The sequence below is a fragment of the Phyllobates terribilis genome, unplaced genomic scaffold (assembly GCF_046119375.1).
Source record: "Phyllobates terribilis strain yellow unplaced genomic scaffold, ASM4611937v1 Scaffold_1__5_contigs__length_1240528914, whole genome shotgun sequence".
Classification (NCBI taxonomy): domain Eukaryota; kingdom Metazoa; phylum Chordata; class Amphibia; order Anura; family Dendrobatidae; genus Phyllobates; species Phyllobates terribilis.
In genome coordinates, this window is record NW_027362761.1 from 828,530,257 (window position 1) to 828,546,201 (window position 15,945).

At 41.6% G+C, this 15,945-nt stretch overlaps 1 protein-coding gene across 3 annotated transcripts in view; it reads right to left on the reverse strand.

Annotated features, from left to right (window-relative positions):
- Positions 1–15,945, reverse strand: part of ADAMTS3 (ADAM metallopeptidase with thrombospondin type 1 motif 3) — a 293,692-nt gene that overhangs the window by 262,653 nt on the left and 15,094 nt on the right. For all 3 annotated transcript variants that reach the window (XM_073637902.1, XM_073637907.1, XM_073637898.1), the window contains exon 3: positions 7,980–8,386. In XM_073637902.1, coding sequence (XP_073494003.1) covers positions 7,980–8,386 — 407 coding nt within the window. The remainder of the gene's footprint in view (positions 1–7,979; positions 8,387–15,945) is intronic.

Sequence of the window (15,945 nt, forward strand, 5' to 3'; positions counted from 1 at the left end):
TCCTAGGACAGGGCGTACATTATTCTGTATGCTCTCAGGAGAAGTCTGTATATTGTATATTAGATTGTAAGCTTCTAGGACAGTGCGTACATTATTCTGCATGCCCTCAGGGACAGCCTATATATTATATATTAGATTGTAAGCTCCTAGGACAGGGTGTACATTATTCTGTATGCCCTCAGGAGCAGCTTGTATATTATATATTAGATTGTAAGCTCCTAGGACAGGGTGTACATTATTCTGTATGCCCTCAGGAGCAGTCTATATATTATATATTAGATTTTAAGCTCCTAGGACAGGGTGTACATTATTCTGTATGCTCTCAGGAGCAGTCTGTATATTATATATTAGATTGTAAGCTCCTAGGACAGGGTGTACATTATTCTGTATGCCCTCAGGAGCAGTCTGTATACCGTATATTAGATTGTAAGCTCCTAGGACAGGGTGTACATTATTCTGTATGCTCTCAGGAGCAGTCAGTATATTATATATTAGATTGTAAGCTCCTAGGACAGGGTGTACATTATTCTGTATGCCCTCAGGAGCAGCTTGTATATTATATATTAGATTGTAAGCTCCTAGGACAGGGTGTACATTATTCTGTATGCCCTCAGGAGCAGTCTATATATTATATATTAGATTTTAAGCTCCTAGGACAGGGTGTACATTATTCTGTATGCTCTCAGGAGCAGTCTGTATATTATATATTAGATTGTAAGCTCCTAGGACAGGGTGTACATTATTCTGTATGCCCTCAGGAGCAGTCTGTATACCGTATATTAGATTGTAAGCTCCTAGGACAGGGCGTAGATTATTCTGCATGCTCTCAGGAGCAGCCTGTACATTGTATATTAGATTGTAAGCTCCTAGGACAGGGTGTATTTACCTTTTCCTTTCCAAGTCGACTCTCCTGAGCCTATAATACATGCAGATATACAGCAATATGCAGCAGGACAGACCTGATCCAGGGAAATATTCGATCGCCATAACTGGGGTCAGGAAGGAATTTCCCCCCCCCCTGAGGCAGGACTCTCCGGGGGGTTTCTTTGCCTTCCTCTGGATCTTTTGGTCCAGTGGCTCTCAGCCGGTCCCCAGTGACCACAGCCAGTTCTGTGGTCTCTATGGGGCCAGACCTTAGAGTCATTGTGACTATGGTTTAATTTCTAAAAGGGTCAGTAATATTTTTATCACAATGTTGCTTATTGCTATTTCAATAAATAATAAAAAGAAAGATAATGAAAGTGTCATGTGAGGTTTTTTGTCTTGACTTTTTTTTTACATAGTTACAATGATGGGAGTGATCATTACTACTAACTCAATATTCCTCAAGTAGAAGCAGGAATTATGGGGGGCGCCATTTACAGACAGCAGATCACATACATCTCCACCCATTGTGGTATCATAATGTCAGCTCCTGTCCCAAGTTACATACAACTGTTAGGGGGGCCGATCTCTATGATGGAGGCAGGGCACTAAAATTGTATATGTCCTACACAACAAACCACCTGATAGAAGACTGAAGACCGGGACACAGAGCCGCCGAATACAAGAGACACACAAGCAGTGTCAGACTGGGGTGCCAAGGGCCCACCAGTAACCAACTCCAGGGCCCCACTTTTCAGCTACATGCAAATGTGACATTATCCTCAATCACAAATTTATATATCAATGAACTGGGTAGATTGTTAAAAGAATAAGATGCTGCTTTTGTCTGTACATCGTGAGTCAAGTATATTGTGCCAAGTACTGCTCATATAAGAGGGTGGTGGCCCACCGGAGGATTCTCCTGTGGGCCAGTCCAAGCCTGGTTCCAGTTGAGGAATGTTCTATCTGACCAATTTCTGTCTAACTAACTGTGGCAACTGTTAGAGCTATGTTACTAAAAATGATCAGTTTAATCAGGATATCTGTGAAGCTGAGACACAGACGATCCAAAAGTTGAGATAGTTGAGGAGTCTGAGGTCAAAAGCCGGGAGAGTGCGTCATAAACAGAAGGAAGCGACAAAGGGGTAGTCAGGTAACGGTCCGAGGTCAAAATACCAGGAAGATAGCGGGTCAGAACACAGGGGTTAAACAGACAGATGGTCAGTACGAGGTTCAAGGTCAGGCAATGAAAGATTAACAAGCTGAACATAAGGCACAGAGAGACAAACCAAACAGAGCTGAATGTACGTCTGGCAGAGGTCTGGGACTAACAGCCCAGCTAAGTAGCAGAGCAACCATCTGGGACAATGAACACCTGGAGACAGCCAGCACCTCCCAGTCTCAGATTGGACAGCCGAGCTGTCAATCAAAACACAGACAGCTCAGCAAGCCCCTGCATCAGCACAGACTGGACACTGAGCTGTCAGTCAAAGTACTGACAGCTTCAGCAGGTTCCTTTACCAGATTGGACAGCTGAGCTATCAGTAACTGCATCCCAAAAACACTGAGGGGTGGAATCGTGACAATATCTACCCAATTGCTCATGAATTGTATCTTGTATGCTTCTGGTTGATAGCAATAGAGAAGTGCAGCATTTACTTATCTATCATAAAAAAGGTATGGAGTAATGCAAAGGCACAACATTTGACGTAGTACGATCCGCATCAATTGGAACCCTCATCATACTATAGTGAAATCTACTTTACTACTTCGGCTAGATTTATTTGTGAACAGTCAAATTGAATAGATAAATGTAGATATTGTAAATGGATAGATCTATAAATGAATGAAAGTATATGAAATAAGATTATGCTTTAGAAGTATAAAGGTGGCCAAGCAGATTAAATAGTTATTGTGCTATGGTTCCTCTCTGTCATTCACATTTTAGTCCATTTTGGGTTTTTCAGTCAACCAAACTGTCCGTACATGCTCAATTACACCTGGCAAAAGCCATACTATCTTTCTGTGAACGTTCTTTCAGAAGGAAGGATTATGGACTACAATCTATTGGACAAGACTTTTAAACAAAGTAGACTTTTTCCGGATGATGACTATGTGTGATTCATCAGCATTGGTCAGCCCCTGTTAAGATTCAACTAATTGTTAGTTATTTGACATGATCAGCTTCATCCAATCCCAACGAACATTTAAGGCCACCTCATGGTACTCTTACACATTAGACTAATGTTGGACAAACCCATCAATATTGACAGATTCGGTAGATGGCCTAATATGTAAGGAGGTCCTGGCCAATTAATGGTCGGTGAAGATATCAATCGAGCAAATCTGGTCTCAGACTGCCAATCACATTATTTTCCCGGAGATAAGCCACAAACCACCATGTCAGAAGGTGGCTTTCTCATGGAGAACGCAGAAGCGGTCAGCCAAACAAGCATTCAGATGTATGGGAGAGTCTCCAGAGATGACTGTCGACCAAACGATTGACTAAAGTATCGTTTGGTTGACAGCCATCTAATGTGAGAAAAAACTAAAAGGTCCACTACACTTGCAATTTCTTTTGTGTCTATTCACTGTGCTATTTGGTTGTTTCTTTTAAAGCAATCATTTGGCTGGGTAAAAGGCGAACTATAAGTTTCTTTAAAGGGGTTCAAAGACAAGTGCTTTCAAAATGCAAACCCAGAGATGATCAGCTGATCACTGTGTATCCTGCTCCCGTCAACCTCACAAACTTTTGATTTTGATAGAAGTGGTGGACAACCATTCATTTTAGTATATAGTACTCCATGGCTGCCATTAAGATGAATGACAAACTCTGACAGGTTTAGCTTGAGATTGTTAGCAGCTCAAAGATATAGGGCATATGGAAAGAGGTTGCTTTCATGAGACAGCCTCTTTAATGAGGCTGCTTACTTTTTTATCAGATGCTACCCATATGTTTCATGTCCTTTTAAATAGCAATAACTTCAGGAAACGTTTCAGAAGTGTTCACGGAAGAGGGTTCTAGAAACATTTAACTATGATGGTTGGATTTGGATGAAGAAAGAGTTGTGCCAAGATCCACCAAAGGCAGAGTTATGCTTTGCTGCAACATATATGTCCAACAATGTAGTTTTAGGGATATCAGTTGAGTTTTTCAGCTTTTAGAGGTGTCAGATGAAATTATTTAAGCCAATGCAAATCCAAAGCAAATGGAGTCAAGTAGCAATTGCTTTTATAAACTACAGAAACGAGCACAGCTTTCTATTAAAGTCTTCTTTAAGCAGCCCATTGAAGAAGGTCAGCTTCCAATGTGTTTTTAGATGTGGTCCCATGGGAAAGGGAGTTTCTACTGTAACTAGATGAACACAAAATAGCTGCTGTTGTTTTTTGCTCTGTAACACTGATTGAATTAGTATTTGCAGCACATGTGGGTTACAAGCAGTGTGTATCTGGGATTTCAAAATGTTTACCCTGGTAGACCACGGAGTTACCACAGTAAATACCCGCCCGCTCATGCTGTTTTTTAGAAATAGTGTTTAGTGTGGCATAGAGATGCAGGCCAAAGTATCTTCCAGTCTACCTGGCAATGACCTCAATCTGATTTTATCCTAAAACATTTCAGCCACACAGTATCTTTTTTGTGATTTAAAGGCCTGTTTGACTCCCGTGGAAAATATACTGATCACACTTTAACATTTTCAAGTATAATATTTTTGTAGTTTCAAGGGTTAGCCAGGACTCGTAACTTTAAAAAAAAGACTAATTCATAAGAATAAAGTGGATTTTGCTAAGAAAAATATGGAAATGTGTATGTCGGGACGCCATAGCTTATTACCTTGAACGCACTATGAAATAAATACCACCCTGTACATTTCCTTACGATTTCAATATACAAAAAGTCAAAGGCTTGTAAGTAACACATATAAGCCGTGCATCATGTAAATATATAAAGTAGACTTTAGTTCTCTGGGCACTCCGCTCGTCGGTAACCAGCTTTCATTATCGCACTTCTTCAAGCAACTTCAATCGAATCGCGTGTGATAGGCACTGGCGTCAGGTTGGGGTGAACATTAAAAAGTGCTATGTTCAGCAATGGGTAAAAAGAAAATGGACCCAGATAAAGTCCAGTGCAGAGTTAAAAAGCATTAAAAGTGTGATATTGAGGCGATTTTACGATATCTGATGAATTCTCAACTGGTTTTATCAAACTTGAACACATAAACTAATACAATCTTGTCCAGTTGATAAAGTCAGAAATCTACTAAATAGCCAAACATTATAATTACCCATAAGGGAATCTGTCAGCAGGATTTCACGCCGCAAACGATTTATATGCGCATGTACTGTATTTTTCGGACTGTAAGACGCACTTTTTTCCTCCAAAATTTTGGAGGAAAATGGGGGGTGCGTCTTATAGTCTAAATGTTGGGGGGGGTGTATATATATGTGGGGTGTGGGGGGAGCGTTAGCGGCGCAGGAGCGGGGCACAAGAGGCAGTAGCAGCCCGCTGAAGCCGACACTGTCCCCGCTGCTAAAGAAAATGAATATTCAGTGCTCCCCACGCCCATGGGGCGTGGGGAGCTCTGAATATTTATGCTCCTTAATAGCGGCACACAGTGTAGCCGCAGCACGGCTCCTACTGCTGCCGGAATAGCCCGTGCCCGCTGTTAAAGGGCATGAATATTCAACCTCTCTCAACGCCCATGGGCATGGAGAGGGGGTGAATATTTATGCCCTTTAATAAGCGGTCACACGAGATTGCCCGGCAGCAGCAGGAGGCGCGATGCGGCTACGCTGTGTGCCGTCTATGAAGGAGCATGAAGTCACACAGTTCCGGCAGGGGGAGCAGTGACTTCCGGCAGCTGATCTCTCCTTGTGAGCCACGCATGTCAGTGATGTCATGCGCGGCTCACATGTAGAGATCAGTGCGGGCAGACAGGACGCAGCGCTGGAGGAGAGAGAAGAAAGGTGATTAGGAGTGTTTATTTTTTTTTTTATGTGCAGCATGATGGGGATTAGGGGGACCATGCATACTAGGATAAGGATGAGGGGGCCATACATACCAGGGTAAGGATGAGGGGGCCATACATACCAGGGTAGCGCTGAGGGGGGCATACATAACAGGATAAAGATGAGGGGGCTATACATAACAGGATAAAGATGAGGGGGCCATACATACCAAGATAACGCTGAGGGGGGCATACATACCAGGATAAAGATGAGGGGGCCATACATACCAGGATAACGCTGAGGGGGGCATACATAACAGGATAAAGATGAGGGGGCCATACATACCAGGATAAGGATGAGGGGCCATACATACCAGTGTAAGGATGAGGGGTGCCATGCATACCAGGATAGGGATTAGGGGTGCCATGGATACCAGGATAGGGATTAGGGGTGCCATGCATACCAGGACAGGGATGAGGGGTGCCATGAGTACCAGGACAGGGATGAGGGGTGCCATGCATATCAGATAGGGATGAGGGGTGCCATGCATACCAGGATGAGGATTGCTGTGTCATGCATACCAGGATGGGGATTGCTGTGCCATGCATACCAGGATAGGGATGAGGGGTGCCATGCATACCAGGATAGGGATGAGGGGTGCCATGCATACCAGGACAGGGATGAGGGGTGCCATGCATACCAAGATAGGGATGAGGAGTGCCATGCATACCAGGATAAGGATGAGGGGTGTTATGCATACCAGGATGGAGGGGTTCCATGCATACCAGGATGGAGGGATGCCAGGTATACCAGGATGGGGATGGGGACCACGTATAAAAGGAAGGCGGGGGCATATAGACCAGGATGGGGGATATTGTCAGAATTGGGGGACATTACCCCTATACCAGTGTCAGCAGAAGACCCACTCCCCCTTCAAAGTGCATCATGAACACATTTTTTGCTTACATTTTTTTTTCATTATTTTCCTTCTCTAAAACCTAGGTGCATCTTATGGTCCGGTGCGTCTTATAGTCCGAAAAATACGGTAGTTCTTTCAAAGACAAGTCCAGTAATACTTTGAATTGAGGAAACTGAAGAACTATTTGTAGATATGAAGCCTCTGTCACTCCAGCTCTATTCCCCGCACAGTGTCGCCTCCTCCTGCTTGACTGATGGAGTCTTTGTCTGAAGTCACAGAGCATATAGGCTCTCAGTCAAGCAGGAGGAGGCGGCGCTGGGCGGGGAATAGAGCTGGAGTGACTGAGGCTTCAGATCTATATTAGCTCTTCAGTCTCATTTCCTTATCCATTCACACGCTGATTTTTCGGTAATGGAGGAATGAACTGGCCATGTAAAGGTATGGCTGGACTTGTCTTTGAAAGAGCTATATGGACATATAAAAAGTTTGGGGAGTGAAATCCTGCTGACAGATTACCTTTACATATAAAAGTACTCAGTAAAGGTGTAGTATTCAAGTCTAAGCATTTTAGAATTGGATGGGTAAGTGTTAATTGTTAGAACGGTGTGAGTGCTGTTAGATCGACCATCAAAATAGGGGACATGTATCCAGGGGAGAAAGCTCCATTGAAATTATGGCATTTTGACTTGGGATTGAGTAACACAACACATGAAACCTGCTGCTCCATTTAACTCCACTAGATGCAATCAATCCCCATTTCAAAAATATGTGGTGACATTGGTCAAATAGTCATCGCTCATCCAATAGGTTATAACTTGCTTAGATCACATCAAGTTCCTTTTATGGTTATAGGTTAAAATAACTGGTGTGACAAATACATGAATATCAGTCTTATGAAAGTAATAAAAAATAATATATACAGATTTAATTGAGAATACCCCTTTCACTGAGAGGTTTCCGTTCAAATTTAATCGAAAAGGCATGATACAGGTGACCATCTCTACATTAATGGGAGAAAAACGTTTCCGCATTCAGTGCTATTTCTCCTTTAGAACGTAGGATAAAGCAATGTCTCAGAACACTACAAGCGGAAATTATTTTTATAAATCTAAAATATAGGGATTTTTCTTAAATCCTGTATTATGTTTTGCATTATTTATTAATTTTATGGTATACTTCCAGCAAAATTAAAACTACAGGCAGTAACGGAAAATAAAAAAAGTGATATTTAGAAAATGTATCTTACCAGACCATCACAGTTACTTAATGCAACCGACGCTCCAGGGATATCTGATATTTCTCCAACATAAGCACAATTTGTCCACAATGGCTCCTTTTTCCAGACTTCCTCACTGCTATTTGAGACGTGGTTTGCATTTCCATCATGGCTTCTGTTTTCAGCATTCACAGGCCCTTCATGCCACTCCACCACAGCCCCTGGAGCGATGAGACGAGTGTTCGGCTTCAATTTAAGATGAAATTCTCTTCCAAAGGCTGTAACGTTAAAGTATAGGGGCTGGCGACTACTTGATGTATCTCTTGCTAATCTTTTTTTGTGACCAATGGAAAGAATATTGGAAATATGGTGTCCCTCGGCGTCGGTACTTATCGGTGTTATCAGTTCATATTCTCCTTGTTTTATTCTGTTTAAATCTAAGTAAAAAAGAAATATTCAGTTACCAAAAATATTAGTTTTTCAGAGAAAAAAATAGAATATGAACAATTATGGTACATATTTTGGAAAAATGATAAGAAGATAGAGGGATCAAAAAGGATTGCCCATATATCCCTTACTACCTATTTATATTTTTCAAATTCAACATTTTAATTGTTTTATAGAAAGGAACAGATATAATCACATAGACATAGATACATGATTGACAAGAGGAAGAACTAGATCCTCAAAAACATTATCAAACATGGATAACAATAACCCACCATGGGGACTTAGTGATTCTAGGGACCACATTGTCGGTGGTGCTGGTACCTAGACCTCCTGACTTTTACACATACAGTAGATCTTTACATACACTGTAATGATCCAGGACACTAATAATTTCAAACTGGCAAAAAAACTGATAAAAATAAATCTATAGCTATTTTTGATAGCAATACAGCTATATAAAGAGTAGTTGTGGACACAGGTTGCACCAATGGTATATCTGCCTTTGATAAATAGATATAACAGGATAAGAAGCTTAAAACCACCATAAACAGTAGACTAATGTTGGCCAAACCAGCAGATATTGATGGGTTTGGTCAACATTCTAATGTGTATGAGAGTGCCGGCCGACTGATTTTCGGAGATGTCAATCGGGCAGGTTAGATTTCAGACTGCTGATAGCTTTGCTCTTCCGACGATAAGCCACCAGCAGACATTTCTCAAGAAATGTTGGGCTGAGGGGTAGCTCCTGTGTATGGGAGAGATGTCCAAGATGGCTGTCAGCCAAACTATCGGCCAAGGTATCGTTCGGCCAACAACCACCTAATGTGCATGGCTGGCTTTAGGCCGGTCTGTATCTCACAGTATACTGTAACCAGCTATTGGTATTTATTGCTTCTTTTTCTCTATGATGCCAGATGTGTCCTCTCTCTTTTATTAGTGTAGCACATATTATATGAAAGTAACATGAATAGGAATGAGTTGAAGATCCCCATTTGGCATGAGTTTCGGAGCACTGGGAACATGTAATGTGAACGAATAAATAACAATCATTATTAAATTATCTAAACCTAATTATCAATTAACATTGAGCAGAAGAAAGGTGTTTTTTTTACACTTAGAGAAGTCTACAGCTTGAGATGGGTAGTGCCATCCCCAGCCCTCCTGATAACTCTGCCTTCTCATTCTGCTCTGCCCACACTCTTTAGCATCTTAAATGAGCCATAACAATAGGACTTTCTTCAATGCCCTGCCTACTATTCATAGCAATATTCAATTTACTGTAGGCAGTAAAATGAGATACAGAACCAATATGCAATGCATCCATTTTGGCCACTAGATGGCAGCATATGAGATAACTGCGATATTTCATCATTTATTTTTACATGAATAGACATGTGAAAGAATCAAATAAACATGGACCTAATGATCCTGTAAATTAATGTCAGATCAAATGTCAGATCAAACTCCTTTTAAGGTTACAGGTTAAAAACTATTGGTGTGAAAAATATATGAAAGGGAGAAAATAAAATCATATCTAAAGCCCACGGCTTTGTTACAATCTTCGTTCTGGGATATGATGCTACTCTTCCTGCCAAATTTGAAAAAAATTGCAAATGTGAACAGAACCTAATTCCTCCCCAAAAATTGGCCTTTACCAGTCTAACAAAACCACTATCAAAATATATTTATTTTCTACTGATCCTCCCAACTTACCATCTTGCACACTTCTTGTATGTCTTCCTAGGCTTTGTTCAATCCCAGGTCTGTATCTGTAACTATGACACTTAAAGGGAACCTCTCAGAAACTTTAACCCCATCCTAAGTCATTTGTATGACTTGGAAGCCCATTAAAAAATGAGACAGTTGATCCTTTTAAGACTCGAAAGCCGTGCTCCAGCAGCGAGAAATCACATTTTGAAGTTGTGTCTGGAAGTGAATTGGGGTGTGACAATGCACTTCTAGCTGCTCAGTCTCACGCTGTATTTCCTACCTAGCAACACCCTCCCATGGTTTATTGACAGGTCAGTGGCCATATACAAGAGAAAATTACCCTAATGCACTTCCAGCTTAAAGGGATACCCAATCCTATTAATTGCTTTGGGGGTTGTAAAAGTTTCTCACAGGCTCTAGTGATGAGCGAGCATGCTCGTTACTCGAGATTTACGAGCATGATCAGGTGTTTTCCGAGTATCTTCAGCCTGCTCGGGTGTTATGTTTGAGTCACTCCGTGCACATGATTTGCGACTGTTGTGAGGAATGCCTAAGAAACACAACACCCAAGCACGCTAAAGATAGTCGGCGAGCACCTGAGCATGCTCGCCAAAAGGGTTAACAGAACATGCTCGCATATCACTAACAGGCTCCCTTTAAAGGGGTTTCCAAATAAGTCACAACTCCTTTGAATATGTGGCTCCTTGAATTACATGAATGGCTCAAGTTCACCAGAATGAAAGCTACACAGCAGCTCTTCATTCTGGCTCACAGAAGAAGGCCGGGCATCATATGAACAGATCGTCCTTTAGGTGAGCTAGGAGACTAGACACTAGTCACCGAGACAGAAAGTAATGTCACATGATTGACAGATGCAGATAAGAGGACATCATTTTGGATGTCTAGAGGAAAATGATGGATTCTGCCACATAGCATGTTGTATCTGTTACATAATTCACATGTTGTGTTGTCATGGAACTGCCTTTATTATAAGAAGAAGAAATATAAAAAAACAACTAAAAGACAATACTCAGACTTGTGCCATCATTGAGACATGGCTTAAATATACATCTCTTTAGGGAATGTGTGGACCAGATGGAGCATCAGACTGTGTTTGACATTTGGATTACTCATCGACTTCGGAGGCAGTCTTTTAAGTCTTTTAAGAACAGCACTAACATTTCCCATCAACTCATGGTTTTCAAAATGTTTTCTTTTTCTGTCTGTTTTATTACTCTGTAGCTGTTGTTAACATCCTTTCTCCCCCAAAAAATTACTGCGTTAAATTAAGTAAGTGATTAGGTCTTAGCTGCAATAGCAGACGTAGCACATACTACTACATATAGTACATAGGTTGTGTTCTTTATTAATTTTCCTCCAAGAAACTTATACTGTCCTCATAAAAATAAGCACTATAGAATTGTATAGAATATCAGCTTCAAGGGGTTGTCCAGTCAAAAGTGATAAGTCTGCAGTCACTCTGTGTGACTGCAGACTTATGAATCCCCCCAGCGCAGGCACTGTGCGCTGCAGGGATTTGCCGGTTTCGTACCCGGGACTGGAGGGTATGTATAAGTTATACATACTCCCGGCCAGTTGGTGCCGCCTCGCTCCATACACTTGTATTGAGTGAGGCCACGCCCCGTCTAGTAACGCGGACGGCCAGTGGGAGCGTCCGACTAGAAGGCGCGGCCTCACTCAACACAAATGTATGGAGAGTGAAGCCACGCCCACTGGCCGGGGATATGTATAACACATACATACCTTCCGGTCCTGGGTCTCATACCGGCGAATCCTCGCAGCGCACAGTGCGTGCACTGGGGGGATTCATAAGTCTGCAGTCACACAGAGTGACTGCAGACTTATCAGTTTTGACCGGACAACCCCTTTTAAGGGAATGTGTCGTTAGAAGATGACCCACTGTTTAAATCAGGCTTGTGTTACAGTTTTTTTTAAGTTTTTGGCACCATGATCTTTATTTAAAACACTGGCCACTGTGACTTTTTTAGAATCATACTTCCTATCCTTTCAGGAAGAGTCTTCAGCAGGCTCTTTATCATCTGAGGCAAAATTACCATGACAGATAATATCTTTATACACAGCTAGTAACAAGTGATCCACCAATCACCATAAGTGACTTCATAGTTCACACTGCTCCCCTCCCTTCAAAAAGACTTTTGCACATGCTAATTACATGCTCCAATACAAAAGATAGGGTCAACCTTTGCTCATTGCTGCTAATGTACATGTAGATTTGAAGAAACAACATGAAGTTGAGTCTAAAAAGCAGCAATGGTCAGTGAAAAGATTTCTATTTTTTATTTTCAATAAAGATTGTGATAAAAAGACAATTCATCAAACACCTAATTTAAATAATTAGTCATTTTTTCATGACATATTCTCCTTAAGAAATCAAAGTGTCACTAGCATTTACTAGACACTTTACTATTGTATCTATACTATTGTACTATCTCTTTCCTCCAATTATCACGAAACTTCTTTATTTCCTAGGATACTACTGGGCCATTTTAGAAGGAAACACTGGATTTCCAAATGTTCACTTCAACATTACACTTTAATTTTGTTGATTTAAAGGGATTGCCCACTATTCAGACAACCCCTTCTCTATTGCTATATTACCCAGCATTCATTGACAAGCAAAAGGGTAACAATGTATTGAACTTTTGACTTTCAGACTCCATATCTCACCATCCACTGCAGCTTTGAACGTGAGACTACCATCACTTTATAGACAATCATCTTGGCAATCTTATACGTAAATGTGACTTGCAACTATTTAGCATATGATTAGTTGTGCAGATTCTTGTCATGTCACTGCATTGTTACTGTTTTGTTCCTGGTGGTGGAAAAATATTTTTCTTCCTGTATACTACAAAATACAACCTGTTCTCACATTCCCTAATGTTCTCACATTCGCCCAAGCGATAGGTCAGTGGTTTGAATCGAGGAGCACCCATGAAGAAGATTTCCCAAGAAAAGAGAAACAGCATCATCCAGCTCATCGATAGCAGTCTCTCAACCAAGAAAATTGCCAAACTACATTATATGAGTGACACGACAAAATACAAAATGAAGCCTCTCCATCCATTCAAAAGCCAAGAGGTGGACGTCCAGGCAAAATATCGGAGTGAGCAAGTTGGCTCATCTATCAGCTCTGGTGCGACAAACACAGTAGTGTAGGTGGCTCGTATTGTTCATAATAGTGAGATCACAGACGTCCATAGACACGTAAAGAGGTGGAAAAGAGAGAAGACGAGTACAGTTGATGCCTAACTGAGTAACTGCAAGCGAACAACGCCATCTGCTGGTCAAAGACTATAAAGAAAGTGAAAGCAAACAAAGATTACAGTAGTAGGAACCCCAAAAGAGGAAGACATGTTCCCGGGTAAGAGATTAAAGACGACGCCGGGTCAGGTGACAGTTGTTTCGCAGTTACAAAATATAAAATGCCTGGCCAGGCCGAGAAGGGGGCAGTTGGTGCCAGAACTTGTACCAGGCAGGTAGTGTGGCAGCCAACATCGCCACAGAAGGGTCAAAGAGAGGTCAGATGCTGGAGGAGGCCGGAGCTGAGAGGAAGATCCGTGCCCCACGCCAGTAGATGTCCATGTCCCGAGCAAGTAGAAGTCCGTGACCAGAGCCAGTAGAAGTTTGTGACCCGCACCTGTAGAAGTTTGTGACCACCGCCATTAGATTTCAGTGACCAGAGCTGAACCAGGCTCAAGAGACGATCCAGCTGTAGCTGAGGACCGCTCCTGTGGGCCGTTACTTCCAGAGTAGATGTAAAGTACAGGGTGTGGGCTGAGGCCATGCTTCAGGGAACGAAGATGGCCAGTGTGACAAGCACACTGTGTACCAAGTGATGCACATACCAAGGCCTTTCGGCCTAGCAGGAAATTCTGATGACTCACATTAAGGCCAGTGTGTCGACCAAAGGCACTTAAAAAGAATACGACGGTGATGGGCCTAGTATCAAGAGTAATGCACATTAAGCTGAGACATAAAGGCATTAATAGTCATTTAACTGCCAGATAATAAGAACATTAAGATCAGTGTATATAATAAAACATTGTATAGATATTGTAGTCGCATCACTGTGTTCTGATAGCATCATAACATACTGTATTGACCTTGCTACTGTTACCCACAATATAGTTTTTATACATATATTTATATAAATATATATACAGTATATATATAGATAGATATATATAGATAGATTTTCTTTCTGTGTTATAAATCGTGTTGGTTGATTGCCACTGTCTCCTCATTGTCTGCACTGTTGCATCCAAATAACCTGTTCACACAAGCACTGAGACGCACATTACACAAGTCTGGAATGGTAGCCCAAAAAAAGGTGAAGAAGCCTCGACTTCAATATCATCATACTGTAAGAAGCGTCGACTTGAGTTTGCAAATAAGTACGAAAAGTGGACAGTAGAAGATTGGAAATGGGTGATTTGGAGCGATGAGATGAGAGTCATTAGACTAGGCTCTGATGGGCGCAAATGGTTCGGGAAGAAACAAGGGAAAAGACTAACAGATCGAGAAATTGAAGGAATTGTCAAGTTCGACGGAGGAAGCCTGACGATATGGGGTTGTTTCACAGCCAAAGGTGTTGGATACTTGACCAGGATAGATGGTGGTCTCAATGCTCAGCTATATGTGAGTATCCTACAAGACGAGTTACGTCGTACACTCGAATACTATGGGTATGAAAAGGACTCAAAGGATACGTTGAGATTGGTGAAGAAATGGTTCATTGGCAATGAGGTAGAGGTGCTGGATTGGCCCCGACAGTCCCCAGACCTCAACCCAATCAAGCACTTGTGGGTAGAGTTGAAGAAAAAGCAGTATACAAACCCAAGTGAGTCGACCACTATGCACCAACTTTGGGAACGTGTAGAAGAGACATGGGATCAGATTTCAGTCGAGACATGCTTGAATCTGGTTGAGAGCATGCCCAGAATGATTCAGGCCGTGTTGAAAGCCAAAGGTGGATTTACAAAATAATAAAACTTAAAATTTAGATTTTCAGGAGCCAAACAGTAACAATGCAGTGTCATGACAAAAATCTGCATAACTAATCATATGCTAAACAGAATAATCAAATCTATGTATGAGATAGCCAAGATGATTGTCTATAAAATGATGATAGTCTCATGTTCGAAGCAGTAGTGGATGGTGAGATATGGAGCCTGAAAGTCAAAAGTTCAACACATTGTTACCCTTTTTCTCATAGGTGTAAAATATGACTAGCCTATACTCACCTCTGATGCCGACACTGTTCCTACAACAGGGCTCGCGTGACATTGTTATGTCACGTAAGCCCTGGACCCAATCAATAGCTGTTTCACTCTCACTTCCTTCGAATGTACATAACTGACATCCAGAGGGGGTCAGAGAGCAGCAAAAACTCTTCTTCTGTGTGTCAGTTTAATCCAAAGGAAGTGAGAGTAAAGCGTCCGCTGATTCACTGCAGGACATCGGACATTAGGGATCCGATTTCTGAACCCCCTTTATTATATTTCGTTGCACAACTTTCTACCAAGCTGGTTGGCTGGGGAGTGCTATGAAGGAAAAACTTGGGAGACATAATGCTAGACTAGCGACATCTCCTTCATTCTCTGGATTATTGGCAGTTTCAAAGGTCAATCAGTTACCAATCATAAAGTGGAGCTATTTCCTAGTAATTTGCCATCACTTTGTGAGATTTTTAATAATGTGCCATACAGAGGTTGTGTCTCTACTTATATATTAGGAAAAGTGAAAATTTGTTACTACATCTGCAGTCTCCATCTTTCAAGAAAACCAAGAT